The 27907-nt window shown below is 47.4% G+C and overlaps 1 protein-coding gene across 1 annotated transcript in view; it reads right to left on the reverse strand.

Annotated features, from left to right (window-relative positions):
* Positions 1-27907, reverse strand: part of LOC119959010 — a 316096-nt gene that overhangs the window by 122466 nt on the left and 165723 nt on the right. The window contains exons 31-34 of the mRNA XM_038787558.1: positions 20762-20890; positions 12707-12835; positions 11379-11567; positions 4974-5078 (exon numbers count right to left, since the gene is read on the reverse strand). Coding sequence (XP_038643486.1) covers positions 4974-5078; positions 11379-11567; positions 12707-12835; positions 20762-20890 — 552 coding nt within the window. The remainder of the gene's footprint in view (positions 1-4973; positions 5079-11378; positions 11568-12706; positions 12836-20761; positions 20891-27907) is intronic.

The raw sequence follows: 27907 nt of genomic DNA on the forward strand, positions 1-27907 counted from the left end.
AATGTGACTCTCAATACCATTATGCTTTCAACTACCCAACATGCTGTAATAAGAGTGTTTGAAGCGACACATGACATGGAAGAATCAGAAGAAGGAAGATAGTGACCAGAAAGAAGGCATTGTCCTATTAACAAGCAGTTTTACACTGCTAATTAGGGTGTTGGTTGCAGAATCCTTCAATTGTGCTGTATTGGACAGTGGCTGCACATCAACTGTGTGTGGGATTGCCTGGTTAAAATGTTACCTGGACTCCTTGAATGCTGAAAATTGTAACAAGGTTAAAGAATTTGAAAGTTCCACAAGTTTCAGGTTTGGGGATGATAATACTCTGACGTCGCTGACAAGAGGGGTGATCCCTTGCAATATTGTTGGAGTGAATCATTTCATTAGCACGGATGTTATATCAAGTGAGATACCTTTGCTTCTGAGCAGACCGTCGATGAAGAAAGCACACATGAAACTGGATATGGAACAGGATAAGGCAACTGTTTTTGGAAAGACTGTGGACTTACAATTTACACAGTTGGGAATACTATTGTATTCCATTACTAACAAATAATATTTCAAGTACAGTTGTTAATGATGTGTTAATGGCAGTTGAAAATGGGACTTTAGCTGATAAAAAGCTTGTTGTATTAAAACTGCATAGGCAATTTGTGCATCCGTCTCCTCGGAGGCTGAAAAATTTATTAAAAGATGCAGGGGTAAGGAATGAAGACTATACTAAGCTAATAGAACAGGTTACTGATCGCCGTGAAGTTTGTAGGAAGTACAGAAGGACACCAACACGATCAATAATAACCCTACCTTTGGCCAGGGATTCTAACAATATTGTGGCCATGGACCTTAAGATCTGGGATAAAGCCAATAATATATTTATTTTGCATTTTGTAGATTTAGCAACCAGATTTAGTCAATCAATGATTGTACCAAATAAAGAAAAGAGTGTAATTCTGGATCAAATTGTGAAAAAATGGATAGGGACAGGAATGGGCCCATCGGCAAAATTCCTGACGGACAATGGGGGAGAATTTGCTAATGATGAGTTTAGGGATATGTGTGAAAACGTGAATATCACAGTTCTGAATACGGCTGCAGAAAGCCCATTTAGTGATGGGTGTGTGTGAAAGAAATCATGCGGTAATAAATGACATGCTCTAAAACATTTTGGCAGATAGACCAAACTACAAGCTAAATTCAGCTTTAGCATGGGCAGTACATGCAAAGAATTAATTGCAGATGGTTGGGGGTCCCTATCAATTAGTGTTTGGTAGAAATCCTAAAATTCCGTCCATTTTGGATGACCAGCCTCCAGTTTGGGAAGGGACTACAATTAGCTCGACCTTTGCTGAGCATTTAAATGCATTACATAGCAGTAGAAAAGCTTGTTTGGAAGCAGAAGTCTCTGGAAGAATTCGCAGAGCTTTGAGGCATAATGTACGGCCATCAGATACCGTCGTTCAGCAAGGAGACATAGTATACTATAAGAGAGACAATTTTAATGAATGGAAAGGCCCAGGGAAGATCATAGGCAGAGATAGAAAAACAATTATTTTGCAACATGGCAATCAAACTGTTAGGGTACATTCATCAATGATAATGGGTACAGAATACAAATTTTCAAATTTAGACAGAGCAGAAAGACATGACGAGGATCCAGGGTCATCTGGTACGCACATCTTACAGAACTATGAGGACCAGTTAACTGATATAGACAGGGTTTCTGTTGAGGAACACAACACTTCTGATGATTTAGAACAGGCCATTTTTCCGAAAGGACAACTGCCAGAAGTTGGTACAAAAGTGATATACTTTCCTGAAGGGCCTAGTCAATGGCAGGATGCAACTGTTATTAGTAGAGCAGGGAAGGCCACTGGAAAGTATAAACAGTGGTTGAATGTACAGCATACAGGGGAGGGAGTCAAGACAATGGATTGGGAACACAAAGTTCAAAAATGGAGGGCACAGAAATGCAGTGCCAGTTCAGATAGTACATTGGATAGTGAACATGTCCACAGGAAAAGGTCAAGAACTATTGAAAGGACATCCCACAGCAGAAGGGAAAGATCAAACAGTAGCAGTACAGAAAGAGATACCAGGCGGGAGAGGGAACGTAGTTTATCAAGGTCTCGGAACATGAGTTAAGACTACAAATCGGGGCAGCACAGTAGCATGGTGGTTAGCATAAATGCTTCACAGCTCCAGGGTCCCAGGTTCGATTCCCGGCTGGGTCACTGTCTGTGCGGAGTCTGCACGTCCTCCCCGTGTGTGCGTGGGTTTCCTCCGGGTGCTCCGGATTTCTCCCACAGTCCAAAGATGTGCGGGTTAGGTGGATTGGCTATGCTAAATTGCCCTTAGTGTCCTAATAAAATAAGGTTAATGGGGGGGGGGGGGGGGGAATTTGCACGGAAAAGGTTCTTCCAGATGGAACTTATAAGGCAAAGGCCAGGCTTGTGGCGCAGGGATTTGAAGAAAACTTAGAAAATCAGGATTTAAGGATAGATTCACCTATGCTCTATTCGCCACAAAGGCATGGGAATGCAAATCTATAGATATAAAAGCTGAATTCTTGCAGGGGCATCAGCTCCAGAGAGATATTTTTCTCTGTCCTCCATAAGAGGCAACTAACACAGAAGGGTACTCTGGACGTTAAACAAATGTGTATATGGATTAAATGATGCGTCTAGAGTCTGGTATTTTTCGGTAAGGTCAGTTTTGTTAAAGTTAGGCTGTTGCCAGTTGAAAGCAGATCCGGCAATGTTTTACTGGCACTATAAAGGAAATCTTTCTGGCATCTTTATGATGCATGTCAATGAGTTTTGTGGGGTGGGACCAGTGATTTTGAGCTATTGTAATCTCTGGTTTGAGGAACGAATTCAGGGTTGGAAGTCAGGCTTCCGGTGCATTTAAATATATTGGACTGGAAATCAGACAGAATAAGTTAGGGGCAACTTTATGTCAGCAATCTTATTTGGAAAGCATCGGCCCAATAGCAATTAGTCGTGGCCGGGTTTCACAAAAAGAGAGAATGGTTTCAAAGATGGAAAAAGAGCAACTGCAAAGTTTAATTGGGCAACTGAATTGGTTAGGTAGACAGACTAGACCGGACGTGAGTTTTGATGTCTTAGAGTTGAGTACAAAAATGAATGATCATGTCCCGCAGAACCTCATCAAGGTCAGCCTGGTACTGGGTCGGGTCCCCCATCGAGTCTGCCGAGAGCCTCAACCATGGCCGCCACCTACAACGCGCCTTGGATACCTTCACTCATCCTGCCAATGTTATGCACCAGGCTCTCCAGTGTGGTCACCACCCTAGCAGTGTTGGCCTTGGTGCCACGCATTGCTGACAACATCGCCTGTGTCCTTAGCCTCTGGGACTCCTCCAATCGGCTATAATCCTGCTAGAGTGTCATTGACATCTCCTGCTGAATGTCGGGTCACTCCCTCACGTCTCCATTAACTCCAGGTAACCATGTTCCACAAGCTCAGCATCAGGCTGGGACCCAGTTGGGTTCTGGGATCCAGCAACCCTCCGACTGCTGTCTTTCCTGAGGGTCCTGCCTCCACTTGATGTACATGAGCAACAGTGTGGTGTTTACAAGATTGTGCGCCAGAAGCCTGACCACTAACATTTCCCACAGAGGTGTGTGTATCTGCGCTGTGGAGGGTGGGGATGAGAGGTGATGCCTCGACTGTATCTGCCTCGGAGCTCTCCTCTGAAAGCTGTTTTCAGATGCCGCGTGGCTGTTCGATCGCGCCCTGTGTGTTCTTAGATACTTAGAATTTAATTTGATTTAATCAGAGCACGGCTCCTGAGGCTTGTTCATGATGAATACTGGGAAAGTTGGAATGGAAGGTGAAAGGGTGAGGGGTGAAGGGCCATAAATTGTATGTTGGCATAGGGGCAATAAAGGTCCATGAGGCCGTGTAAGGTTTTTGGTTGGCATGGAGGGTATGGGAGCCATTGGGACTGGATGACATGAGTTGACATGGAAAGTGGGTGGAGGGGTGAGGTGGTGTGAGGGGTGAGGGCTAGAGTGCTTGACAACGAATAAAATAATAGGCACAAAGTCCCAGAGAACTGAGATGGGCTTTTTAACCCACCTCTGTTCTGGGTCCGGGCAGCGGGCCACATCCACCCCTCGAAACCAAAATCACAGCATTCAGGGCACCTTTTACCCGAGGTGGATATGCTGAGCTGCAAAATTTCCCGACTTGAGATTCAGCCCAGTATTTCCTCAGACAGTGAGAAAAACACCGAGACCAAGGATTGATAAAATAACACATACTCTCCTCTCTGACCGTCTCCAGTCAATACCAGTCCAGGACATCACAAGTTACTTCTCAAGTTACCTTCTGTATGATATGACCGCTGTCCATGTTTAGAATTGGTTCAGCATCCTCTTGTAGGTATAGAGAGAGTGAGCATCTGGCACTCCAGCTGGTATGCATTCATGAGCCTGGCCATGCTCTGGGACTATTCCTACTTTTACACAGTTTAAGCCACCCCTCAAGTGGTGCTGGCTGTCTTTAGATGGCAACATCACTGCCCAAAATTCCGTCTCCTCCAAAAGGCCTGCAGCCAATGAACGCCTCATTTGTGAAATTTGTGCTGCCTGAGTTAATTGCAAGCAGCCTGGATGGTTGTCTGCCTCCCTCTCTGCTGCCCACTTCTGGCTGGGATCAGATATTCAGACAGCAGTCAGCCATGTCTTGTTGTCCGTGGCGACACCAACATTGCCTGATAACCTGAGGCTGCACATTTAGACATCTTGAATAAATCAAACGTCACCAAAAGAGGAATCTCATGCAGGAAAAAAAAAACTCCATTCTACTGTGTTACTAGCAAATCATTACACACCTGACCCTTCAACTTTGAATAGATATGGATAACAGACCTTTTGCTGCCAATTACTCTCTTCACTGTTGTCTTCATTGGCTGTGGTCCCAGTTTAGGGCAGTTCACTAATTACCTGATACCCCATGAAGGATGAGGATGTTGTCCCTTTCACTTCATGCTCGGAGTCACTCTCTGATTTTGAAGGTGATGACTCAGATATTTTTATTGCTGAATAATGCTGAAAAGAAAAGTACAATTATTTTTTTAGCAACACTGTATATTTTTCTATTACTCTGCACAACCTCTTCCACTGAACAAACCAGACCAGAGTTTGAGGGTATGTTTATACTTGGCAAAATAGCAAGCAAAGGTTATATTATTAATTAATTATTTTTATTGTCACAGGTAGGCTTACATTAATACAGTAATGAAGTAACTGTGAAAATCTCCTAGTCGCCACATTCCAGCACCTGTTCGGGTACACGGAGGGAGAATTCCGAATGTCCAAATTACCTAACAGCATGTCTTTCAGGACTTGTGGGAGGAAAGCGGAGCACCCGGAGGAAACCCATGCAGATACGGGGAGAACGTGCAGACTCCACACAGACAGTGACCCAAGCAGGGACCCAAGCTACCGTGTCTAAGCCATGTGATTTTCATGCCTGCCAGTGTGAGTGATTCACCATTTACTGGGCAAGGAATGTTTATTGTGAACACATGAACATTTGTTCATATGTAAAATGCGTTTTCCAAATTCCTTCATTAAATTTATTGAGAATGGTGAGAGGAGGTTTATCGAATGGATAGAATGACTTGGATTGTTGATGATTTTGGAGTTTTACTGAGTGAATAAATCAAACTAGCTTCACCAAAAGAGAAAAAAACTCCAACAGTACGCTCAGGGTCGAAAAAAAACGTGTCTGGCACTCTGTATGTACAGTGGTTAGCACTACTGTATGTATGCACAGTGGTTAGCACTACTGCCTCACAGCACCAGGGACTGGGGTTCAAGTTTGGCCTTGGGTAACTGTCTGCTTCGGGTTTTCACTTTCTCCCCTGCCTATGTGGGTTTCTTCCGGGTTCTCCGGTTTCCTCCCACAGTCTAAAGATGTGCAGGTTAGGTGGATTGACCATAATAAAATTGCCCCTTAGTGTCGAGGGATATGCAAGATAGAACATAGAACATAGAACATAGAACGATACAGCGCAGTACAGGCCCTTCGGCCCATGATGTTGCACCGACATGGGAAGTCAAAAACTAAAGGCCACCTAACCTACACTATGCCATTATCATCCATATGCTTATCCAATAAACTTTTAAATGCCCTCAATGTTGGCAAGTTCACTACTGTTGCAGGTAGGGCATTCCACGGCCTCACCACTCTTTGCGTAAAAAACCTACCTCTGACGTCTGTCCTATATCTATTACCCCTCAATTTAAGGCTATGTCCCCTCGTGCTAGCCACCTCCATCTGCGGGAGAAGGCTCTCACTGTCCACCCTATCTAACCCTCTGATCATTTTGTATGCCTCTATTAAGTCACCTCTTAACCTTCTTCTCTCTAACGAGAACAACCTCAAGTCCATCAGCCTTTCCTCATAAGAGTTTCCCTCCATACCAGGCAACATCCTGGTAAATCTCCTCTGCACCCGTTCCAAAGCTTCCACGTCCTTCCTATAATGAGGCGACCAGAACTGTACGCAATACTCCAAATGCGGCCGTACCAGAGTTTTGTACAACTGCAACATGACCTCATGGCTCCGGAACTCAATCCCTCTACCAATAAAGGCCATCACACCATAGGCCTTCTTCACAACCCTACCAACCTAGGTGGCAACATTCAGGGATCTATGTACATGGACACCGAGATCCCTCTGCTCATCCACACTGCCAAGAATTTTACCATTAGCCAAATATTCCGCATTCCTGTTTTTTTTTCCAAAGTGAATCACCTCACACTTCTCTACATTAAACTCCATTTGCCACCTCTCAGCCCAGCTCTGCAGCTTATCTATGTCCCTCTGTAACCTGCAACATCTTTCCACACTGTCTACAACTCCACCGACTTTAGTGTCGTCTGCAAATTTACTCACCCAACCTTCTGTGCCCTCCTCTAGGTCATTTATAAAAATGACAAACAGCAACGGCCCCAGAACAGATCCTTGTGGTACGCCACTCGTAACTGAACTCCATTCTGAACATTTGCCATCAACGACCACCCTCTGTCTTCTTTCAACTAGCCAATTTCTGATCCACATCTCTAAATCACCCTCAATCCCCAGCCTCCGTATTTTCTGCAATAGCCGACCGTGGGGAACCTTATCAAACGCTTTAATGAAATCCATATACACCACATCAACCGCTCTACCCTCGTCTACCTGTTCAGTCACCTTCTCAAAGAACTCGATAAGGTTTGTGAGGCATGATCTACCCTTCACAAAACCATGCTGACTATCCCTAATCATATTATTCCTATCTAGATGATTATAAATCGTATCTCTTATAATCCTCTCCAAGACTTTACCCACAACAGACGTGAGGCTCACCGGCCTATAGTTACCGGGGTTATCTCTACTCCCCTTCTTGAACAAAGGGACCACATTTGCTACCCTCCAGTCCTCTGGCACTATTCCTGAAGCCAATGATGACATAAAAATTAAAACCAAAGGCTCAGCAATCTCTTCCCTGGCTTCCCAGAGAATCCTAGGATAAATCTCATCAGGCCCCGGGGACTTATCTATTTTCACCTTGTCCAGAATTGCCAACACTTCTTCCCTCCGCACCTCAATGCCATCTATTCTAATAGCCTGGGTCTCAGCATTCTCCTCCACAACATTATCTTTTTCCTGAGTGAATACTGACGAAAAGTATTCATTTAGTATTTCGCTTATCTCCTCAGCCTCCACACACAACTTCCCACCACTGTCCTTGACTGGCCCTACTCTTACCCTAGCCATTCTTTTATTCCTGACATACCTATATAAACTTTTGGGTTTTCCTTGATCCTACCTGCCAAAGACTTCTCATGTCCCCTCCTTGCTCGTCTTAGCTCTCTCTTTAGATCCTTCCTCGCTTCCTTGTAACTATCAAGCGCCCCAACTGAAACTTCATGCCTCATCTTCACATAGGCCTCCTTCTTCCTCTTAACAAGAGATTCCACTTCTTTGGTAAACCACGGTTCCCTCACTCTACCCCTTCCTCCCTGCCTGACTGGTACGTACTTATCAAGAACACGCAATAGCTGTTCCTTGAACAAGCTCCACATATCCAGTGTGCCCAACCCTTGCAGCCTACTTCTCCAACCTACACATCCTAAGTCATGTCTAATGGCATCATAATTGCCCTTCACCCAGCTATAACTCTTGCCCTGCCGGGTATACCTATCCCTTTCCATCACTAAGGTAAAGGTCACCGAATTGTGGTCACTGTTTCCAAAGTGTTCACCTACCTCCAGTTCTAACACCTGGCCTGGTTCATTACCCAAAACCAAATCCAATGTGGCCTCGCCTCTTGTTGGCCTGTCAACATATTGTGTCAGGAAACCCTCCTGCACACATTGTACAAAGAATGACCCATCTAATGTACTCGAACTATATCTTTTCCAGTCAATATTTGGAAAGTTAAAGTCTCCCATAACAACTACTCTGTTACTTTCGCTCTTTTCCAGAATCATCTTCGCCATCCTTTCCTCTACATCCCTAGAACTATTAGGTGGCCTATAGAAAACTCCCAACAGGGTGACCTCTCCTTTCCTGTTTCTAACCTCAGCCCATACTACCTCGGAAGAAGAGTCTCCATCTAGCATCCTTTCCGCCACCGTAATACTGTCCTTGACTAGCAGCGCCACACCTCCCCCTCTTTTGCTCCCTTCTCTGAGCTTACTAAAACACCTAAACCCCGGAACATGCAACAACCATTCCTGTCCCTGCTCTATCCATGTCTCTGAAATGGCCACAACATCGAAGTCCCAGGTACCAACCCATGCTGCCAGTTCCCCTACCTTATTTCGTATACTCCTGGCATTGAAGTAGACACACTTCAAACTACCTACCTGAACACTGGCACCCTCCTGCGAAGTCAAATCTGTGCTCCTGACCTCTATACTCTCAATCTCCCGTACCCCAAAACTACAATCCAGGTTCCCATGCCCCTGCTGAATTAGTTTAAACCCCCCCAAAGAGAACTAACAAATCTCCCCCCCAGGATATTGGTGCCCCTCAGGTTCAGATGTAGACCATCCTGTCTATAGAGGTCCCACCTGCCCCAGAAAGAGCCCCAGTTATCCAGAAATCTGAATCCCTCCCGCCTGCACCATCCCTGTAGCCACGTGTTTAATTGCTCTCTCTCCCTATTCCTCGTCTCACTATCACGTGGCACGGGCAACAACCCAGAGATAACAACTCTGTTTGTTCTCGCTCTGAGCTTCCATCCTAGCTCCCTAAAGGCCTGCCTGACATCCTTGTCCCCTTTCCTACCTATGTCGTTAGTGCCAATGTGGACTACGACTTGGGGCTGCTCCCCCTCCCCCTTAAGGACCCGGAAAACACGATCCGAGACATCACGTACCCTTGCACCTGGGAGGCAACATACCAAACGTGAGTCTCTCTCGCTCCCACAAAATCTCCTATCTGTGCCCCTGACTATTGAGTCCCCAATTACTAATGTTCTACTCCTTTCTCCCCTTCCCTTCTGAGCAACAGGGACAGACTCCGTGCCAGAGGCCCGTACCCCATGGCTTACCCCTGGTAAGTCCCCCCCCCCCACAAGTATCCAAAACGGTATACTTGTTACTCAGGGGAACAACCGCAGGGGGTCCCTGCACTGACTGCTTCTTCCCAGTCCCTCTTACAGTTACCCATCTATCTCCAGTCTTTGGTGTAACTACTTCCCTGAAGCTCCTATCTATGACCCCCTCTGCCAACCGAATGATCCGAAGTTCATCCAGCTCAAGCTCCAGGTCCCTAACACGGTTTTTGAGGAGCTGGAGTTGGGTGCACTTCCCACAGATGAAATCAGCAGGGACACTGACGGCGTCCCTCACCTCAAACATTCTGCAGGAGGAGCATTGTACTGCCTTCCCTGACATCACCTCTCGATTTAAAAAAAACAAGTAAAATAAAAGAAAAAGAAAGGAAGAGCTTACCTGATATTCCCTCAAACCCTGCTCCCGCTGAAAGGTAAGCAAATTTAAAGGCACTCACTCACCTTCACGACAAGCCCCTCCACAAACCACTTTTCAACAGCCCCTCCACAAACCACCTTCAAATTAGGCTGAACGCACTGCACGTATGCAAATTTCCCCAGAACAGCTGATCAGTAGCTCTGCTCTGCTGCCCTCTGCTGAATCAACAGAACAACAAAGAACAAAGAAAATTACAGCACAGGGACAGGCCCTTCGGCCCTCCCAGCCTGCACTGATCCAGATCCTTTATCTAAACCTGTCTCCTATTTTCCAAGGTCTACTTCCCTCTGTTCCCGCCCGTTCATATACCTGTCTAGATGCATCTTAAATTATGCTATCGTGCCCGCCTCTACCACCTCCGCTGGTAAAGCGTTCCAGGCACCCACCAACCTCTGCGTAAAAAACTTTCCATGCACATCTCCCTTAAACTTTCCCCCTCTCACCTTGAAATCGTGACCCCTTGTAACTGACACCCCCACTCTTGGGAAAAGCTTGTTGCTATCCACCCTGTCCATACCTCTCATAATTTTGTAGACCTCAATCAGGTCCCCCCTCAACCTCCTTCTTTCCAACAAAAACAATCCTAATCTACTCAACCTTTCTTCATAGCTAGCACCCTCCATACCAGGCAACATCCTGGTGAACCTCCTCTGCACCCTCTCCAAGGCATCCACATCCTTCTGGTAATGTGGCAACCAGAACTGCACGCAGTATTCCAAATGTGGCCAAACCAAAGTCCTATACAACTGTAACATGTCCTGCCAACTCTTGTACTCAATACCCCTTCCAATGAAGGCAAGCATGCTGTATGCCTTCTTGACCACTCTATCCACCTGCGTTGCCACCTTCAGGGTACAATGGACCTGAACTCCCAGATCTCTCTGTACATCAATTTTCCCCAAGACCCTTCCATTGACCATATCGTCCGCTCTTGAATTTGATCTTCCAAAATGCATCACCTCGCATTTGCCTGGATTTAACTCCATCTGCCATTTCTCTGCCCAACTCTCGAATCTATCAATATTTTGTTGTATTCTCTGACAGTCCTCCTCGCTATCTGCAACTCCACCAATCTTAGTATCATCTGCAAACTTGGTAATCAGACCACCTACACCTTCCTCCAGGTCATTTATGTAGATCACAAACAACAGTGGTCCGAGCACGGATCCCTGTGGAACACCACTAGTCACCCTTGCTGGGATAGGTAGGGGAATGGGCCTAGATAGGATGCTGGATTAAGAGCGTCGATGCATACTCAATAGGCCAAATGTCCTCCTTCTGCACTGTACAGATTCTATGATTCTATGTAATAAATCACCACATACTTGTCCTCAACGCTCAATACACATCACTGACCTCTTCCAGCTGGTCACTGTCTTCATTTGTGTCCATGAATAGAGAAATTTCTGGAGGAAGCAATTCACCCGTAAAAGGAATTGAGATGTCTGTGGCTTCATCAGACAGTAGATCACTCTTTGAGCTTGAATATATTTCATCTTCTTCTGTTTTTAATTGCGGTTTGCGATCAGCTGCTGTTAATAATTTCTGCATTCGTAAACAGAACGATTTCAGTAATGATCAGGCAGTAGTAGTTTTAGGGGATTCTGATTGGGGCAGGGCCTGGCCTTGTTGGCTCTTTAATGTTGGTCTTCGAAGACAAGGAACAAGAGCACAACTAGATTTAACTGTCTGTTTTGAAACCAAAGTAATTGGCGGGAGGAGGAGTTACAATGAGTGAGTTAAAGAAACTTTCAAAATAAACTGGGCAGGGTAGGTGGATTGGCCATGCTAAATTGCCCCTAAATTAGGGAAAAATTAATTGGCTACTCTCGATAAGTTATGTTGTGGGTTAGACAAAATTGATGGGCACAATTTCAGTTCAATGGCCAAAAGGATTTCCAAAGGAACTGAGTCAGACCAGGAGGAGGGATCTAACCTTGTTAACAGTGACTCCTGATAATGCAAATGTAGCATGAATATTGCCTGCTGCCTGAGTCAATTACAACAGATGTGTGCAGTCTGCACATCATCCCGTTAGCTTGTTTCCAGTTGCGAGATTCTCTGGCCTCCCCGTGGTGTGTTTCCTGGAGGCTGGAGACGGCCCGCCATTGCCGGCGGTAGGATCGTCTGGTCCTGCCGCAGTTAATGGGATTTCCCATGGAATCTACCCACACTGCCGGGGAACCCGCAGTGGTTGGGGTGCGTGTGACCATCCACCTGCCCTCCCTCAGCTGCCAGCCACGTTCTCCATGGTTAACTTCACTGTCTTTTCTTTTCATTTATTCAGGAGTTGTGAGCATCGTTTGCAAAGCCAGAGCTTCTTGCCCACTCCTATGCAATTGAGCAGTGAGCTCGGCCATTTAGATGACAGTCAACCCTATTGCTGCTGGTTTGAGATCACATGGAAGCCAGACTGAGTAAGGATGGGAGATTCCTTCTCTGATTGGCATTCGTGAATCAGATGCACTTTTTACAATCTGCTCACTGCACGGTTGCAATTTGTCATAGTAGTTTTTTATTCCAGTTGTATTTAGTAACTGAATTTAATTTCCACAATGGCTGTGGAGGAATTTAATTTTGTATATTCAATCATTGGTCCAAACCTCCCAATTAATAGCCCAGTAACGTAACGATAAGGTTATCATACCCGGATGCACCCTGGCTTTGGGTAGTTCTGTAGATACCTGAGAATCTGAGGCATCTATGTGGTTTTCTGCAGTTATATCTTTATCGGAGTCACTCGATAAACTTAAAAATGATGCAATTGAAGAGCTTTGTTTTGAATACGAACTTTGATGCCTTCCTGCATATTTCTGTATTGAAAGTAGAAAGATGTGTTTTTTTAGCAAGCTGCAAATCATTTTCTAGTCCTCTGCACTTCCTCTTGTCCTAAAGAAGGTTGCTGATTGAGATCGCAAAATATTTATGCATGGTAACTTAGGAAACCAAGGTAACTATTGGCACATTTAATTTTCACGATTGCCTACACAAGTGAGTTACCATTCACTGGACAACGAATGCTAAATGCAAACAAGTGAACCTTTTGATCAATTGTTTCATTAAATTTCTTGAGAATGGTGAAAGCAGGTATGTTAATGGAAAAAATGACATGTTGATATGAGAAACCTCTAGCACTGCTGCCTCACGGCGCCGAGGACCCGGGCTCAGTGCCGGCTCTGGGTCACTGACCGTGTGGAATTTACACATTCTCCACGTGTCTGGGTGGGTCTCACCCCACTACCCAAAAATATGCAGGATAGATGGACTGGCCATGCTAAATTGCCCCTTAATTGGAAAAAAATGATTTGGGTACTTTAAATTTATAAAATAAAACATGGGAAAGCTCAGAATTTTGGAGATTGGGTGACTATCTACTTCCCCCAGGTTACTCAGAGATGCCTCATACAAGAAATGATTTATTAGTCAGACAGAAATATAAGGGTCAAATGACTAATGGGGTCAGTTTTGAGATCACTTGTATACTGATGCCAATGAGGACTGGGACAAAATATAGAATCTTTTTGTTAAATTCTGTCATGGGATGTGGGCATCCACATGGCCAGCAAGCAAGGCCAGCATTTGATGCCCATCCCAAGTTGCCTGCCACTCCATTTCAGAAAGGCAGTCAAGAGTCAACCATATTGCTGTGGGTCTGGAGTCCCCAGTGGGCCAGATCATTAAGGACGGCAGATTTCCTTTCCTGAAGGGACAATAGTGAAACAGATGGGCTTTTACAACAACAAGGGTTTCGTGGTCACCATTACTGAGATGAAACATTCATTCCCGATTTATTAATGACATTTATTTTGTACCAGCTCCGATGCCACTAGAGGATTCAGCCTGCGCGTTCCGATCACTAGTTCAGTGACATCACTACAGTGCCACCATCTTTTCTCTAAATGATAAAGAAGCATTACTTTCAATTGAAACTAATGCATTAACTAATTAATATTATACCTCCAAGTGGTAATGTATCTCTAGTGTCATGTGACCATGCCTTTAAGAAATGGGTGTTTATAAATGGGTGTGTATATAAATATCTGTAGTAAGAGTACATTTAAGAAATGGGTATTTATTACTGCAGTGATGTCAGAGAGTGGGTGGAGCTGGGCTGTCCGTCAGCTTTTTACTTTCGTTTTCGGCTGTTTGCTGCAGGGTGTGTTTTAGTTTTGTTTTTAGTGTTGGAGCTGAAGCCGGACAGAGCGGTTGTACTGTTGATCCCTGCCATGAAAAGACTATCTCTTGATCATTTGGTGAATTCAGAATTATAAATGTTTTCAGTAGTGAATGTAAACATAATGTGCTTCTGTTAAAAGGTGTTTCTTCTGTCTTCTGGATGTTTTCATGGAAGTTATTAAGGATTACTTAGTGTTGTATTCTTTGGGGGTTGTATTTGAATTAATGGTTGCTAATATGTTCACTGTTTGTTTTTAAAAGGTTAACTTGAGTTCATAGAATAAACATTGTTTTGCTTTAAAAAATACTTTTCCATTTCTGCTGTACCACTCCTGTAGAGTGGGCCATGTGCTCCCCATACCACAATCTAGTAAAAGTTGTGGGTCAGGTGAACTCCATGATACACTTTAGGGTTCTCTAAACCCTGGCCCATAACACTAGAAAAATATTATTGCTTGCAATTAATGAAAAAAAGGCCTGGATTTTCCAACCAGAAGATTCAGTTGATAGACATGGGGCTGCATTGCCTCCCTGGTGCCAGGGTCCAGGATGTCTCTGAATGAACACAGAAGTCCTGAAGGGTGAGGTCATAGGACACATAGGTACTAACGAGATAGGCAGGAAGAGTGAGGAAGTCCTGGAGAAGGAGTTCAGGGAGTTAGGCAGTGGGCTAAAAAACAGGACCTCTAGGGTTGTAATCTCAGGATTACTCCCTGTGCCAGGTGCCAGTGAGGCTATAAATAGGAGGATAGTGCAGCTGAACATGTGGCTAAATTGGTGGTGTAGGAGGGAGGGTTTCAGATATCTGGACCATTGGGATCTATTCTGGGGCAGGTGGGAGCTGTACAAGAAGGACGGGTTACATCTAAACTGGAGGGACACTAATATCCTGGCTGGGAGGTTTGCTAGAGTCACTCAGGAGGATTTAAACGAATATGGCGGGGGGATGGGAACCAGAATGTTAGCTTAGAAGGTGTAATAACTGAAGAGGAAATATGTGAGAACATCACCACCCTCAGGCAGAGCAAAAAAGATGACAAGTGTGAGAAGGGAGGTGGTCAATGCAGGACTGAGAGCGTTGTACCTAAATGCGTGCAGTATACGGAACAAGGTAAATGAGCTTGTTGCGCACATAGAAATCACTGAGACGTGGCTGCAAGGGGATCGGGGCTGGGATCTAAATATACAAGGGTATGTGTCCTATCGAAAGGATAGGCAGATGGAAAAAGGGGACGGGGTTGCATTGTGAGTAAGGAATTAAGTTAAATCAATAGCAAGGACCAATATAGGATCAGAAGGCATAGAATCTCTGTGGGTAGAGTTGAGGAATAGCAAAGGTGAAAAGACCCTGATGGGAGTAATAGTCAGGCCTCCAGGCAGTAGTCAGGATGTGGGGCAGAAGGAGATAGAAAAGGCATGTAAAAAAGGCAATATTACAATAATCATGGGGGACTTCAATATGCAGGTGGACTGGGAAAATCAGGTTGGTAGTGGATCCCACAAAAATAAATTTGTGGAATGTCGAAGAAATGTTTTCTTGGAGCAGCTTGTGGCAGAGCCCACTAGGGAACAGGCAATTCTGGATTTGGTGATGTGTAATGAGGCAGACTTGATGGGAACATAAGGTGAAGGAACCCTGAGAGAGCATTAACCACAATATGATAGAATTTACCCTGCAGTTTGAGAGGGAGAAGCTGCAATCAGATGTAACGGTAATACAATTAAATAAGGGTAACTACAAAGACATGAGGGAGGAGTTGGCCAGAGTTGATTGGGAAAGGAGCTGAACGGGTAGACAGTGGAACAGCAATGACAGGAGTTTTTGGGGGTTATTCGGGAGACCCAACAGAAATTCATCCCAAGGCGAAGGAAACATGCTAAGGGGAGGACAAGGTATCCATGGGTGACGAGGGAAGTCAAGAACAGCATAAAAGCAAAAGAAAAAGCATACAAAGTGGTGAGGATCAGTGGGAGCCAGAGAATTGGGAAGCCTTTAAAAGCGAGCAGAGGACAACTAAAAAAGCAATAAGTGGGGATAAGATGAAATATGAATACAAGCTAGCTAGTAATATAAAGGAAGATAGGAAGAGTTTTTTTCAATATATAGAAGGTGTTATGGGCCAGGGTTTAGAGAACCCTAAAGTGTATCATGGAGTTCATCTGACCCACAACTTTTACTAGATTGTGGTATGGGGAGCACATGGCCCACTCTACAGGTCTGGTACAGCAGAAATGGAAAAGTATTTTTTAAAGCAAAACAATGTTTCTTCTATGAACTCAAGTTAACCTTTTGAAAACATACAGTGAAGATCTTAGCAACCATCAATTCAAATACAACCCCCAAAGAATACAACACCAAGTAATCCTTAATAACTTCCAAAACAACATCCAGAAGACAAAAAAAATACCTTTTAACAGAAGCACATTAGGTTTACATTCACTACTGAGAACATTTATAATTCTGAATTCACCAAATGATCAAGAGATAGTCTTTTAGGCAGAGAGATCAGCAGTACACCTGCTCTGTCTGGCTTCAGCTCCAACACTGAAAACAAAACTAAAACACACCCTGCAGCAAATAGCCTAAAACAAAAGTAAAAAGCTGACAGACAGCTCAGCTCTACCCACACTCTGACATCACTGATAAACATCCATTTCTTAAAGGTACATTTCTTAAATACCCATTTCTTAAAGGTACTCTCACTTGACAACAGTAAGAGAGAGGTAAAAATAGACATTGGACCACTGGAAAATGTGGCTGGAGGAGTAATAATAGGCAACAAAGAAACGGCAGAGAAACTGAATAGTTACTTTGCATCAGTCTTCATGGTGGAAGACACCACTGATATGCCAGAGCTCCAGGAGAATCAGGGGGCAGAGTGAATGCAGTAACAATCACTAAGGAGAAGGTTCTGGGGAAACTGAAAGGTCTGAAGGTGGATAAGTCACCTGGACCGTATGGACTACACCCCAGGGTTCTAAAAGAGGGAGCTGAGGTGGTGATCTTTCAGGTTTCACTGGAGGCAGGAACGGTCCCAGAGGACTGGAAAGTGACTAATGTAACACCGTTGTTTAAGAATGGAGGGAGGCAGAAGACGGGAAATTATAGACCGGTTAGCCTGACTTTGGTCATTGGTAGGATTTTAGAGTCCATTATTAAAGATGTGATCTCGAAGTACTTGGAAGTGCTGATAAAATAAAACTGAGTCAGCACGGCTTCATCAAGGGGCAGCCATGTCTGACAAATATGTTATCGAGTTCTTTGAGGAAGTAACAAGGAAGTTAGACAAAGGAGAACCAGTGGACATGATTTATTTAGATTTCCAGAAGGCCTTTGACAAGGTGCCGAATAGGAGACTGTTAAATAAGTTCAGAGCCCATGGTGTGAAGGATAAGATCCGGACATGGATAGAGGATTGGCTGACTGCAGAAGGCAGAGAGTGGGAATCATAGAATAAAGAGGTATTTTTCAGGATGGCAGCCGGTGACTAGTGGTGTGCCTCAGCGGTTGGTTCTGGGACCACAACGTTTCACAACATATATTAATGATCTGGAAGAAGGAACTGAAGGCACTGTTGCCAAGTATGCAGATGACACAAAGATCTGTAGAGGGGCAGGTGGTATTGAGGATGCAGGCAGGCTGCAGAAGGACTAGGAGAGTGGGCAAAGAAGTGTCAGATGGAATACAATGTGGAAAAGTGTGAGGTTATGAACTTTGGAAGGAGAAATGGAGGCATAGACAATTTTCTAAATGGGGAGATGCTTCGGAAATCAGAAGTACAAAGGGATTTGGGAGTCCTTGTTCACGATTCTCTTAAGGTTAACGTGCAGGTTCAGTTGGCAGTTAGGAAGGAAAATGCAATGCTAGCATTCATGCCGAGAGGGATATACATCTGAGGCTGTATAAGGCTCTGGTCAGACCCCATTTGGAATATTGTGAGCAGTTTTGGGCCCATATCTAAGGAAAGCTGTGCTGGCCTTGGAAAGGGTCCAGAGGAAGTTCACAAGAATGATCGCTGGAATGAAGAGGTATGAGGAAAGGTTGTGGACTCTGGTCTGTACTCGTTGGAGTTTAGAAGGATGAGGGTGGATCTTCAAGAAACTTATAGGATACTGCGAGGCCTGGATAGAGTAGACGTGGAGAGGATGTTTCCACTCATAGAAAAAACTAGAACCAGAGGGCACAATCTCTGACTAAATGGCTGATCCTTTAAAACAGAGATGAGGAGGAATTTCTTCAGCCAGAGGTTGGTGAATCTGTGGAACTCTTTGCCATGAAGGCTGTGGGGGCCAAATCACTGGAGAGAGGGATAAATACAGGTTAAAGAGGTGTGAGTTGTCTTAAGCCAGGACAGTTGGTAGGAGTTCACAAACTCAGGCCGGATTTTGGGGGGGGGGGGGGGGGGGGGGGGGGGGGTTGAATGCAATGCAACATGAATCCAAGGTTCCAGTTGAGGCCGTACTCATGTGTGCGGAACTTGGCTATAAGTGTCTGCTCGGTGATTCTGCATTGTCACGCGTCCTGAAGGCCTGTGTTTATCCCTCTCTGCAGTTGCTCCATCTGGACCTATAAAGTCTCAATTACCTGCAAAGACTCACATTCAAAGTATCATCTTACATCATTAACTTTGTCTATATACATGTTTCTGGAACCCGCCTCTTCATTCACCTGCGGAAGGAACTGTGCTCCGAAAGCTAGTGATTCTAAACAAGCCAGTTGGACTTTAACCTGGAGTTGTACGACTTCTTACTGTACCCACCCTAGTCCAATGCCGGCATCTCCACATCATGGCCGAGTTCCTGACAGCGTGGGTCTCTCATGGTCTCTTGCCATTGGGAACTCGGCATGGTGGCTGTGGACTTAGTCCATCACCGCCACAGTCTTGGAGACTCTATCAGGAACTGGGGGCACTGTACGGGGGTGGTTCAGGGCACACGAGGTGGCCAAAGGGGGGCACCATTTTTCAGGCGCTCCTGTTTACTCCTTGAGTCCAAAGATGTCCAGATTAGGTGGATTGGCTATGCTAAAAAGAAATTGCTCCTTAAGTGTCCAAAAATATGCAGGTTAGTTAACATTACAGGGATAGGGTGGAGGAGTGTGGCCTAGGGAGTGTGTTTTTTGGGAGGGTGGGTGCAGACTTGGATGGGCCGAATGGTCTTCTTCTGCATTATCCGGGTTCTATGGAACCACTGCGGTACATGTGGCGCATACATTCCCACAGTACTGTTCGGGAAAGAGCTCCAGGATTTTGACCCAGTGACAGTGAAGGAACGTTGATATATTTCTAAGTCTGGATGGTGAGTGGCTTGGAGGAGAACATGCAGGTGGTGGTGTTCCCATGTATCTGCTATGCTCATCCCTCTAGAAGTTGCAGGTTTGTAATGTACTGCAGCACATCTTGTAGATGGTACACACAACTGCTACTCTACTTCGAAGTTGGATATTGTGGGCAAAATGCCGAAGCAAGTGGGCTGCTTTGTTCTGTATGGTTTACATATTATTGTTCGAAGTATTCCATCTCATTCCTGACTTGTGCCTTATTGGTGGTGGACAGACTTTGTGGAGCCAGGAGGTGAATTACTCACTGCAGAATTCCTGCCTCTAACTTACGCTTGTAGTCATAGTATTTATATTGCTGGTCCACTTCAGTTTCTGGTCAATGGTGATCCCCAGGATATTGACAGTGGAGTATTAAACAATGGTAATACCAATGGATATCAAAGGGAGATGGTTGATCTCTCTTGTTGGAGATGGCCATAGCCTGGCACTTGCATGGCACAAATGTTACTTGCCACTTGTCAGGCCAAGCCTGAATATTGCCCAGGTCTTGATACATATGGGCATATTGCCATGGCTGCGTCAAATGTTGCTGCCTTGGGTCACTCCAGCTCGGGGTCACTGAAGTTGAGTGTGAACTAGAGAAACTCTACATCTGAGGGAGGTGGTTTAGGAAGACCAGAAGGATGATTGTGTGTCCGAGAGATAGGTTTAGGAAAGAGGGGATCCATTTCATGAGTCCGTGGCACCTAAACTGGGGCAGGAAGGAGATGCATCAGTGGATCTGAACAGAAAGGATAAATAGCATTGTGAATAAGACTTCAAAATAGTAAAGAAAGCGGAGATCTGCTGAAAATAATATAATTCTAAAGTTAAAATAAATGGGAGAATGCAGTAAAGGTCAAACCACAGTAAAAAATTAGAGCGACATAAATGATCAGATATAGTGGTGGAACATAAATATTCATTGACACCTGCAAGCCACGCTAACCCCTTCCCCAGCAATCTCTACCCAACTTGCTCCTGGCCTGTTGACCCCATCCAGTGTTTTTCTGGAGGGTGGGGAAAGGATTTTGGACTGAAAGAGGACCTCCATCCTCATGTCCAAGAAAAGCTCCAAAACAAAACACCCAGGATCCGAAGAAACTCTATTGCACTGTGCATGTACAAAATCACAAAGGCACACAAATCCCCACCCTTCAACATCACTGAGTTCTTGTCATTCATTCATTTCAATTGTTTGCTTCATTAAGTATGCCCCAGATTTGGGCAGTTCAATAATAACCTGATAAGATGCCAGTGACATGATGAATTCTCTTTCTGTTGTTAGCTCTGTGTCAGACAGCGCATTTTGCCTTGAAGTTGCAGGTTCATCCTGTTGAAGACTCACATCTGCCTGGTTTTTTTTCTCTTGCTGTATTGAACAATAAATAGACCGCCATCATTGTTAATAATGCTGTACATATTATTTCAATAATTCAAAATGCTTTCTACACTGAGCGAGGTGAAACAATAAAACCCAGGACACCGTTGCTCTCTACTCCTCCTCCAAATCCCCAGCCACTCTGCTGACCACCTAAGGACCATCGCCAAGGGCCCTATCACTGGCGCAAACAGCAGTGGTGACAACGGACACCCCTGCATCACTCCCCTATGCAACCTGAAACTCTGTGAGCTCACCTAATTGGTCCGTACACTCGCCACTGGGGTACCAGCCTCCCCGGACAGGCACCGGAATGTGGCGACTAGGGGCTTTTCACAGTAACTTCATTGAAGCCTACTCGTGACAATAAGCGATTTTCATTTCACTTACAACATACGCACTCATGCCACATACTTGATAATGACCTCGAACAGGTACCGCCACTCCACCCGATCAAAGGCCTTCTCTCCGTCTTTGGACACCACTACCTCCCTGCGGCAGGGTCATGATCACATTCAATAACAGTCTAATATTACTCAAACATTGCCTGCCCTTCATGGAGCTAATTTGATCCTCTACAAACAACCACGGAACACATCTTACCATCCTACCCGCCACTAACTTAAGCCAGCACTTTCATGTCCGTATTCAACAGCGATACAGGACTGAACGACCCACATTCTAATGGATCCTTCCCTTTCTTTGGTGTTAGCATAATCGCTCTGTGTCATCATCTCCAGCAGCTCCCCCTTCTCCAGCGCCTCGCTAAATACCCCCAGTAGGTGTTGTGACATTTACGCTGCAAATTCCTCATAAAATTCTGCCTGGTAACCGTCCGACCTTGAGACCATCTCTGACTTCATCCCCCTTATGCTTTCCATGAACTCCCTTAGACCTAGAAGCTCCTCTGGCGCCTGCCTCCTCTCCTCATCCAACCGTAGAAATTCCAGCCCATCCAAGAACTGCCCAATTTCCCCATCTTCACCCCACTTAATCAGCCCTGTACAATTCCTCATAATATTCCACTCTCTTTTTTTATTTTTCCCTGACCTGTACCTCCCTTTCTCATGTGCTGGCATGTCGCACAGCCAGTGTTAATCAAATGTTAAATGGCAAATGTTAATCGCATCTTCTAACTGAAGCTCATTCTCCCATACGAGACGCACCTGATCATCATTTACTCCAAAGTCAATTTTATCCTAAATCATTGTGGATTTTAAAGTCACAAAATTACATGTTTGTGCTTTTAACTTGAGATCAGTAAGGTAGCTATCAAAGGACTCACCCATCTTCTGGGTGCACATTCTAAACATATATCGCTCAAAAGTTTCAATCTTTTTCAGCGAGCAATGCTCATCAAATTTTTTTAGGACAACTTTGAGCTTTAACTATCACCCTCTTGTTCAACTAAGGTGCTCTCAATCTCAATCGCCTGAAGGCTTGCTACCATAAGCAACAACGCTATCTTTCTTTCATCTGCTGCGCCTGAAATCCGCGAGCTGCTACATACAGTGTAAACTGTTGTTTAAATGCACGCCATTGCCATCAACATTACCAGTTTCTGGAAGTTGTTTTGGAGTTTTTGAACTATCCATCTTCTGTTTGCACTGGTGTTGCATTTTCAGAGATTTTTTTTCCTGGTCAAGAAGATTGCCATTAACTTCGATGTTCCATGTTTTCTTTGTAGCACTGTATCACCAAATTTGAAGACTGTGCCCTTCAAATATTTACACTTGTGATCTTTTAGTTTTTGACCACTCCTGGTATCATGTTTTGTTCTTGTACAAAGACAATTGCTGACTCGGCGTACAGAAGGACATTTAGTTCAGAACTAGTTAATTTTATTATTGTATAATGAACTGCGGGTGGGAAAGTAATGCTATAAAACTGGAATTAATATAAACCCGACTGACCAAAATGGTTTCTCCTCCAGACTCCCCGGGCTACAGTGTCACATGCTACTACTTGCCTGACGCCTACTGGTAGGAGGCTATACATATTTACACATACACTTGTTAGAACATAGAACAGTACAGCACAGAACAGGCCCTTCGGCCCTCGATGTTGTGTCGAGCAATGATCACCCTACTCAAACCCACGTATCCACCCTATACCAGTAACCCAACAACCCCCCCCTTAACCTTACTTTTTTTAGGACACTACGGGCAATTTAGCATGGCCAATCCACCTAACCCGCACATCTTTGGACTGTGGGAGGAAACCGGAGCACCCGGAGAAAACCCACGCACACACGGGGAGGACGTGCAGACTCCGCACAGACAGTGACCCAGCCGGGAATCGAACCTGGGATTCTGGAGCTGTGAAGCATTTATGCTAACCACCATGCTACCATGCTGCATATCACTACATCCTTTTCATATCACTACATCCTTTTCATATCACTACATCCTTTTCCTTGAAATTTTGAAGAAAACATATGGGGGGCGATTCTCAGCACCCGCGGAAAATCGCAAAATTGTCGTAAAAAACGGGTGAATACGTCGGGAAGGGTCCATTTCCCGACGTATTCACTTTCGGGAAATGGGCTAGTAACGCGGCCGCGTCAATCACGTGCACGATGACGACGGAACACGGTGACGACACAATCATGCCCACGTGACGCCGCCCGACGCCGTAAAAAGGCGCGGGCGAGCAAAGAATCTGTAGGCCATGATGTCGGAGCCCAGGAGAGCTGCACCTCGTTTTGTGGAGGCCGATGTGGATACGCTGCTCGATGCTGTCGAGCAGAGGAGGGGCATCATCTGCCCGCGTAGAGGGCACCGCCAACCTGCCAGCGCGGTACGCCAGGCCTGGCGTGAGGTGGCTGCTGCCGTCAGTGCTGTGGGGCAGACCCATCACTCTGCAGAGCAGTGCCGAAAAAAGCTTCACGACCTCACCAGGGCTGCCAGGGTAAGTGCCAAGAAGGTGCCCCCTGGTCACAACCATCCCTCCCCCCCCTTTACTTAATCACCCACCCCCCCTGGCATGGGGGGTGGAGGGGAATTGGGGCAGAGTTATTTGAGGGTGGTTCACAAAGTTGTCACAGACCCAGCGCTCTGGCCCCGTGGAGAGATGCAATCGTCTTATGACAACTTGACCCCCAAACTGTGCCAGTATCTGAACGGACTGCTGATACCTGCCGTATTGTAATGATCTACCTATGTACCCTCCCCCAACAGGACAAGTCCGCTCACAACACCCGTGAACGGCACAGGACTGGAGGGGGTTCACCCAACCTGCACCCCCTCACCACCTTTGAGCAGAGGGCACTGGACATTGTTGGGGGGTCTGCCACCCGGGATTTCGCGCTATGCGAGGTTGGCGGGGCTACAACAAGTGAGACAACCCTCCTTGACAAACACCCACCCCTCCCCCATCCTCTGTCCCTTCACACACCCTGCCCACTTGGACACCTCCCCCATCCTCTGTCCCTTCACACACCAGCACCTGGGTCGTGTCTGCGTGCTGTGCCTGCCACTCCGCCAGCCTCCTCCTCCTCCTCCTCCTCCTCCTCCTCCTCCTCCTCCTCTTTCTCTGTGCTGACACCACTGCCACTGGCTTCTCCCTCCGCCTCCTGCAGCAGGTCATTTCCCCTCTGCATCGCGATGTTGTGCAGCGCACAGCAGACCACAACAATGAGAGATGGAGGGGGGGAGTGGGGGAGATGGAGGGGGTGGAGTGGGGGAGATGGAGAGGGCAGTGGGGGAGACGGAGGGGGGGAGTGGGGGAGACGGAGAGGGCAGTGGGGGAGACGGAGGGGGGGAGTGGGGGAGATGGAGGGGGCAGTGGGGGAGACTGAGGGGGGAGTGGGGGAGACTGAGGGGGGAGTGGGGGAGACTGAGGGGGGAGTGGGGGAGACTGAGGGGGGAGTGGGGGAGTGGGAGTGGGGGGGGTAGGGAGAGAGTGAGCGAGTGAGCCGTCCAACCCCGTAACAAAATGTCTGCCAGCATGCCATGGTGTGCCGGTCACAAGGACAAGGCCGCTGGTTCCCCTGTGGCTTACGGACACAGGCCACTGACACACCCGTGAGGAGGACATAGTTTACTGGCCGTTGGATGCAGAAAGTGACCAGGGGTTAGGCTGACCGCGTGTCAGCAGCGCGACCAGGCCACCGGGACACACAGGTATCCCGTGGCTGGCGGCTGCCGAGTTGTCGACTAACCTCCGTCTAACATGTCCCGTTTCTCTGCCTCCTACCACCCTTCTGTAGGTTAGCACAATGTCTGCGAGCAGAACGGCTATGTTCTGCGCAGTGGTTGGGGCCGCTGTACTGCATTTGGCGATGCAGCAGCATCCACAGCCACAACCCGCAGTGGATGCAGGGCCAGCTGCAGCAGCAGAGGGAAGGGCCGAGGAGTTGCCAGTCGTCGAGCAGCATGGGGAGGAGGAGGAGGAGGAAGAGGAAGAGGAGAGAGTGAGGATGCAGCCACGGCGCCAGAGGCGACGACCAAGGCCGAGGGTGTACTGTGTCCGGGTCTCTTTCCTAACAATGACGGACATCACCTGCAGGAGGAGACTCCGGCTGAGTAGGCAGACGGTGATACATATCTGTCACCTCGTGGCGCACCTCGCCCCACGTGGAACGGGGGGAGGACACGCGATCCCGGTTGCCATCAAGGTGACGGTCGCTCTTAACTTCTATGCTACCGGCTCCTTCCAGTTTCCGAGCGGGGACCTCTCCGGGATCTCCCAGTCATCGGTGCACAGGTGCATCCGGGATGTGACCGACGCCCTCCATGCCATCGCGGACCGCTACATCACCTTTCCCGAGGACCAAGCAAGTCAAGACTCATGAGCTCGTGGATTTGCCAGAGTGGCCGGGATACCGAGGGTGCAGGGGCAATCGATTGTGTTCACGTCCCCATGCGCCCGCCTGCAGGGGACAGGGACGTGTTCACAAACAGAAGGGGGACATACTCCATGAATATCCAGGTGGTATGCGACCCCCCACATGAGGATCATGAATGTCTCTGCAAGGTTCCCAGGGAGTGTGCATGACTCCTACATACTGGCGCAGCCGTTCATCCCTGCGATGTTTGAGGGACGTCCCCCCTGGCTGAGGGGCTGGTTGCTAGGCGACAGGGGTTATCCGCTGAGGTCTTGGCTGATGATGCCTATACGGAGGCCTCAGACCAATGCGGAAACACGATACAACGAGGCCCATGCAGCAACCAGGGGTGTGGTGGAGCGCTGCCTTGGCCTCCTGAAGATGAGATTCAGGTGCCTGGACCGCTCCGGAGGGGCCCTGCAGTACCAGGCCGACAGGGTCGCTCGCATTGTTGTGGTCTGCTGTGCGCTGCACAACATCGCGATGCAGAGGGGAGATGACCTGCTGCAGGAGGCGGAGGGAGAAGCCAGTGGCAGTGGTGCCAGCACAGAGGAAGAGGAGGAGGAGGAGGAGGAGGAGGAGGAGGAGGCTGGCGGAGTGGCAGGCACAGCACGCAGACACGACCCAGGTGCTGGTGATGTCCAGGAGGCGGCACGACAGACCTGGCGAGGACGGCGGGCACGCGACGCTTTGGTGGCAGCACGGTTCACGCATCGCATGTGACCTCCCCGCTGAACACCAAACCACCACCTGCATCGCTAGTCGTGCAGAGGGTCAACACACAACTTCCACCACCACAACCCCCCCCCCTCCCAACCCCCTTTCAGTGTACACTGCTCCACTTCGACATCACCCTTACCACTGGGTCCAGACGGTATGGCACAACATTGATGGCTGTGTCAGCGGGTGTGATCAGTGTCATGTGGAATGATGACAGCTCGCTCTGCGAAGAGCTGTGAGCTCAGAATCGTTAGAGAGAGTCTGATCCATGGCAATAGCTGAACCATCCACCTTGGTGGCCGCTGAGATCGTCACTGACATTCACGTGCCCGCGTGGGCTAGCTGTGGGAGGGGGTGGGGGGAGGGGCAGGGACTGCACACCCGGCACCGAAGTTTCACAGCTCGTCAACCCCAGCGACACTCGGTCACCATCACGATTCCTGTGGCTGTGGAACAATCACACGGTATTACAAGTAAGGTGGAACAGTGCGTTTAATGTTAACAATTATTTACAGGTGCCCTAGCCCCTACAAATAAACTGTGTCCTTCACCCGTGCCAACTCACTCAGTGTCTATCTTAGTTGCTTTACGGGCCCTAACACTACATCTACGTGACTCCCCAGATGATACAGCAGGAGTGGAGGAGGATTGCTGCGAATCGCCCCGCCCGACTCGTTTCTCCTTGGCCAAGCGTTTCCTGGGGCGACCCGGCCTTGATGGGCCAGGCTGCTCTGCGGGCGTCTCGGGTGACATTGTGCCACCCTGCTCTGCCTGCTGCCCACCCGATGCACCAGGGATGGGACGGGGGGAGGCCGAGAATTCCGGGACGTCCCGTGATGGCCTTAATGGGACGGACCCCGAAACCTCCTCCTCCCTCGGGGAGCCCGGTGGCCCCCGGGCCTCACTTTGGGACAGAGGTGCGAGCGGGGAGGTGCCCCGTCGCACCACCGACACCTGGCGCTGCCAGTCCTGGAGGCCTGCAACGGTATCCAACAGGATCCGAAGGTTTGCAGACACGGAGTCCAGGGAGTTAGACATTCCCGCCAGAGACTGTGCGACCTCAACCTGTGTGTGCACGACGCCATCCAGCACATGTGTTGATGCTCTCGGCGACTGACTGCTGCGACTGGCCAATGACCTGGCGAGACTGGGCCAAGGCCTGCAGGGCGCCGGCAATGTCGTTTTGCCTCTGGCACATTGCTGCCCGTGAGAGGGCAACCCTGTCCAGGGCCGAGGATGACGCGTGCACATTAACCCCAACGCCTTGCATCACCTGACCCATTGCCTCCACCGCGGATGCCATCCGTGCGGTGTCGGACTGGGTCACTGCCAAGAGCGGCACCACTCCCTGCTCGTGGATGCAGTTCGACTCCTTTAAAAGCGTCTGCAGAGTCTGGAAGACAGCCCTCATCCCGTCATTGTTTCCCTGGGTTTTTTGAGGCATCGGCTGTGCGGGTGGG

This window comes from Scyliorhinus canicula, chromosome 2, assembly GCF_902713615.1.
Source record: "Scyliorhinus canicula chromosome 2, sScyCan1.1, whole genome shotgun sequence".
Taxonomy (NCBI): domain Eukaryota; kingdom Metazoa; phylum Chordata; class Chondrichthyes; order Carcharhiniformes; family Scyliorhinidae; genus Scyliorhinus; species Scyliorhinus canicula.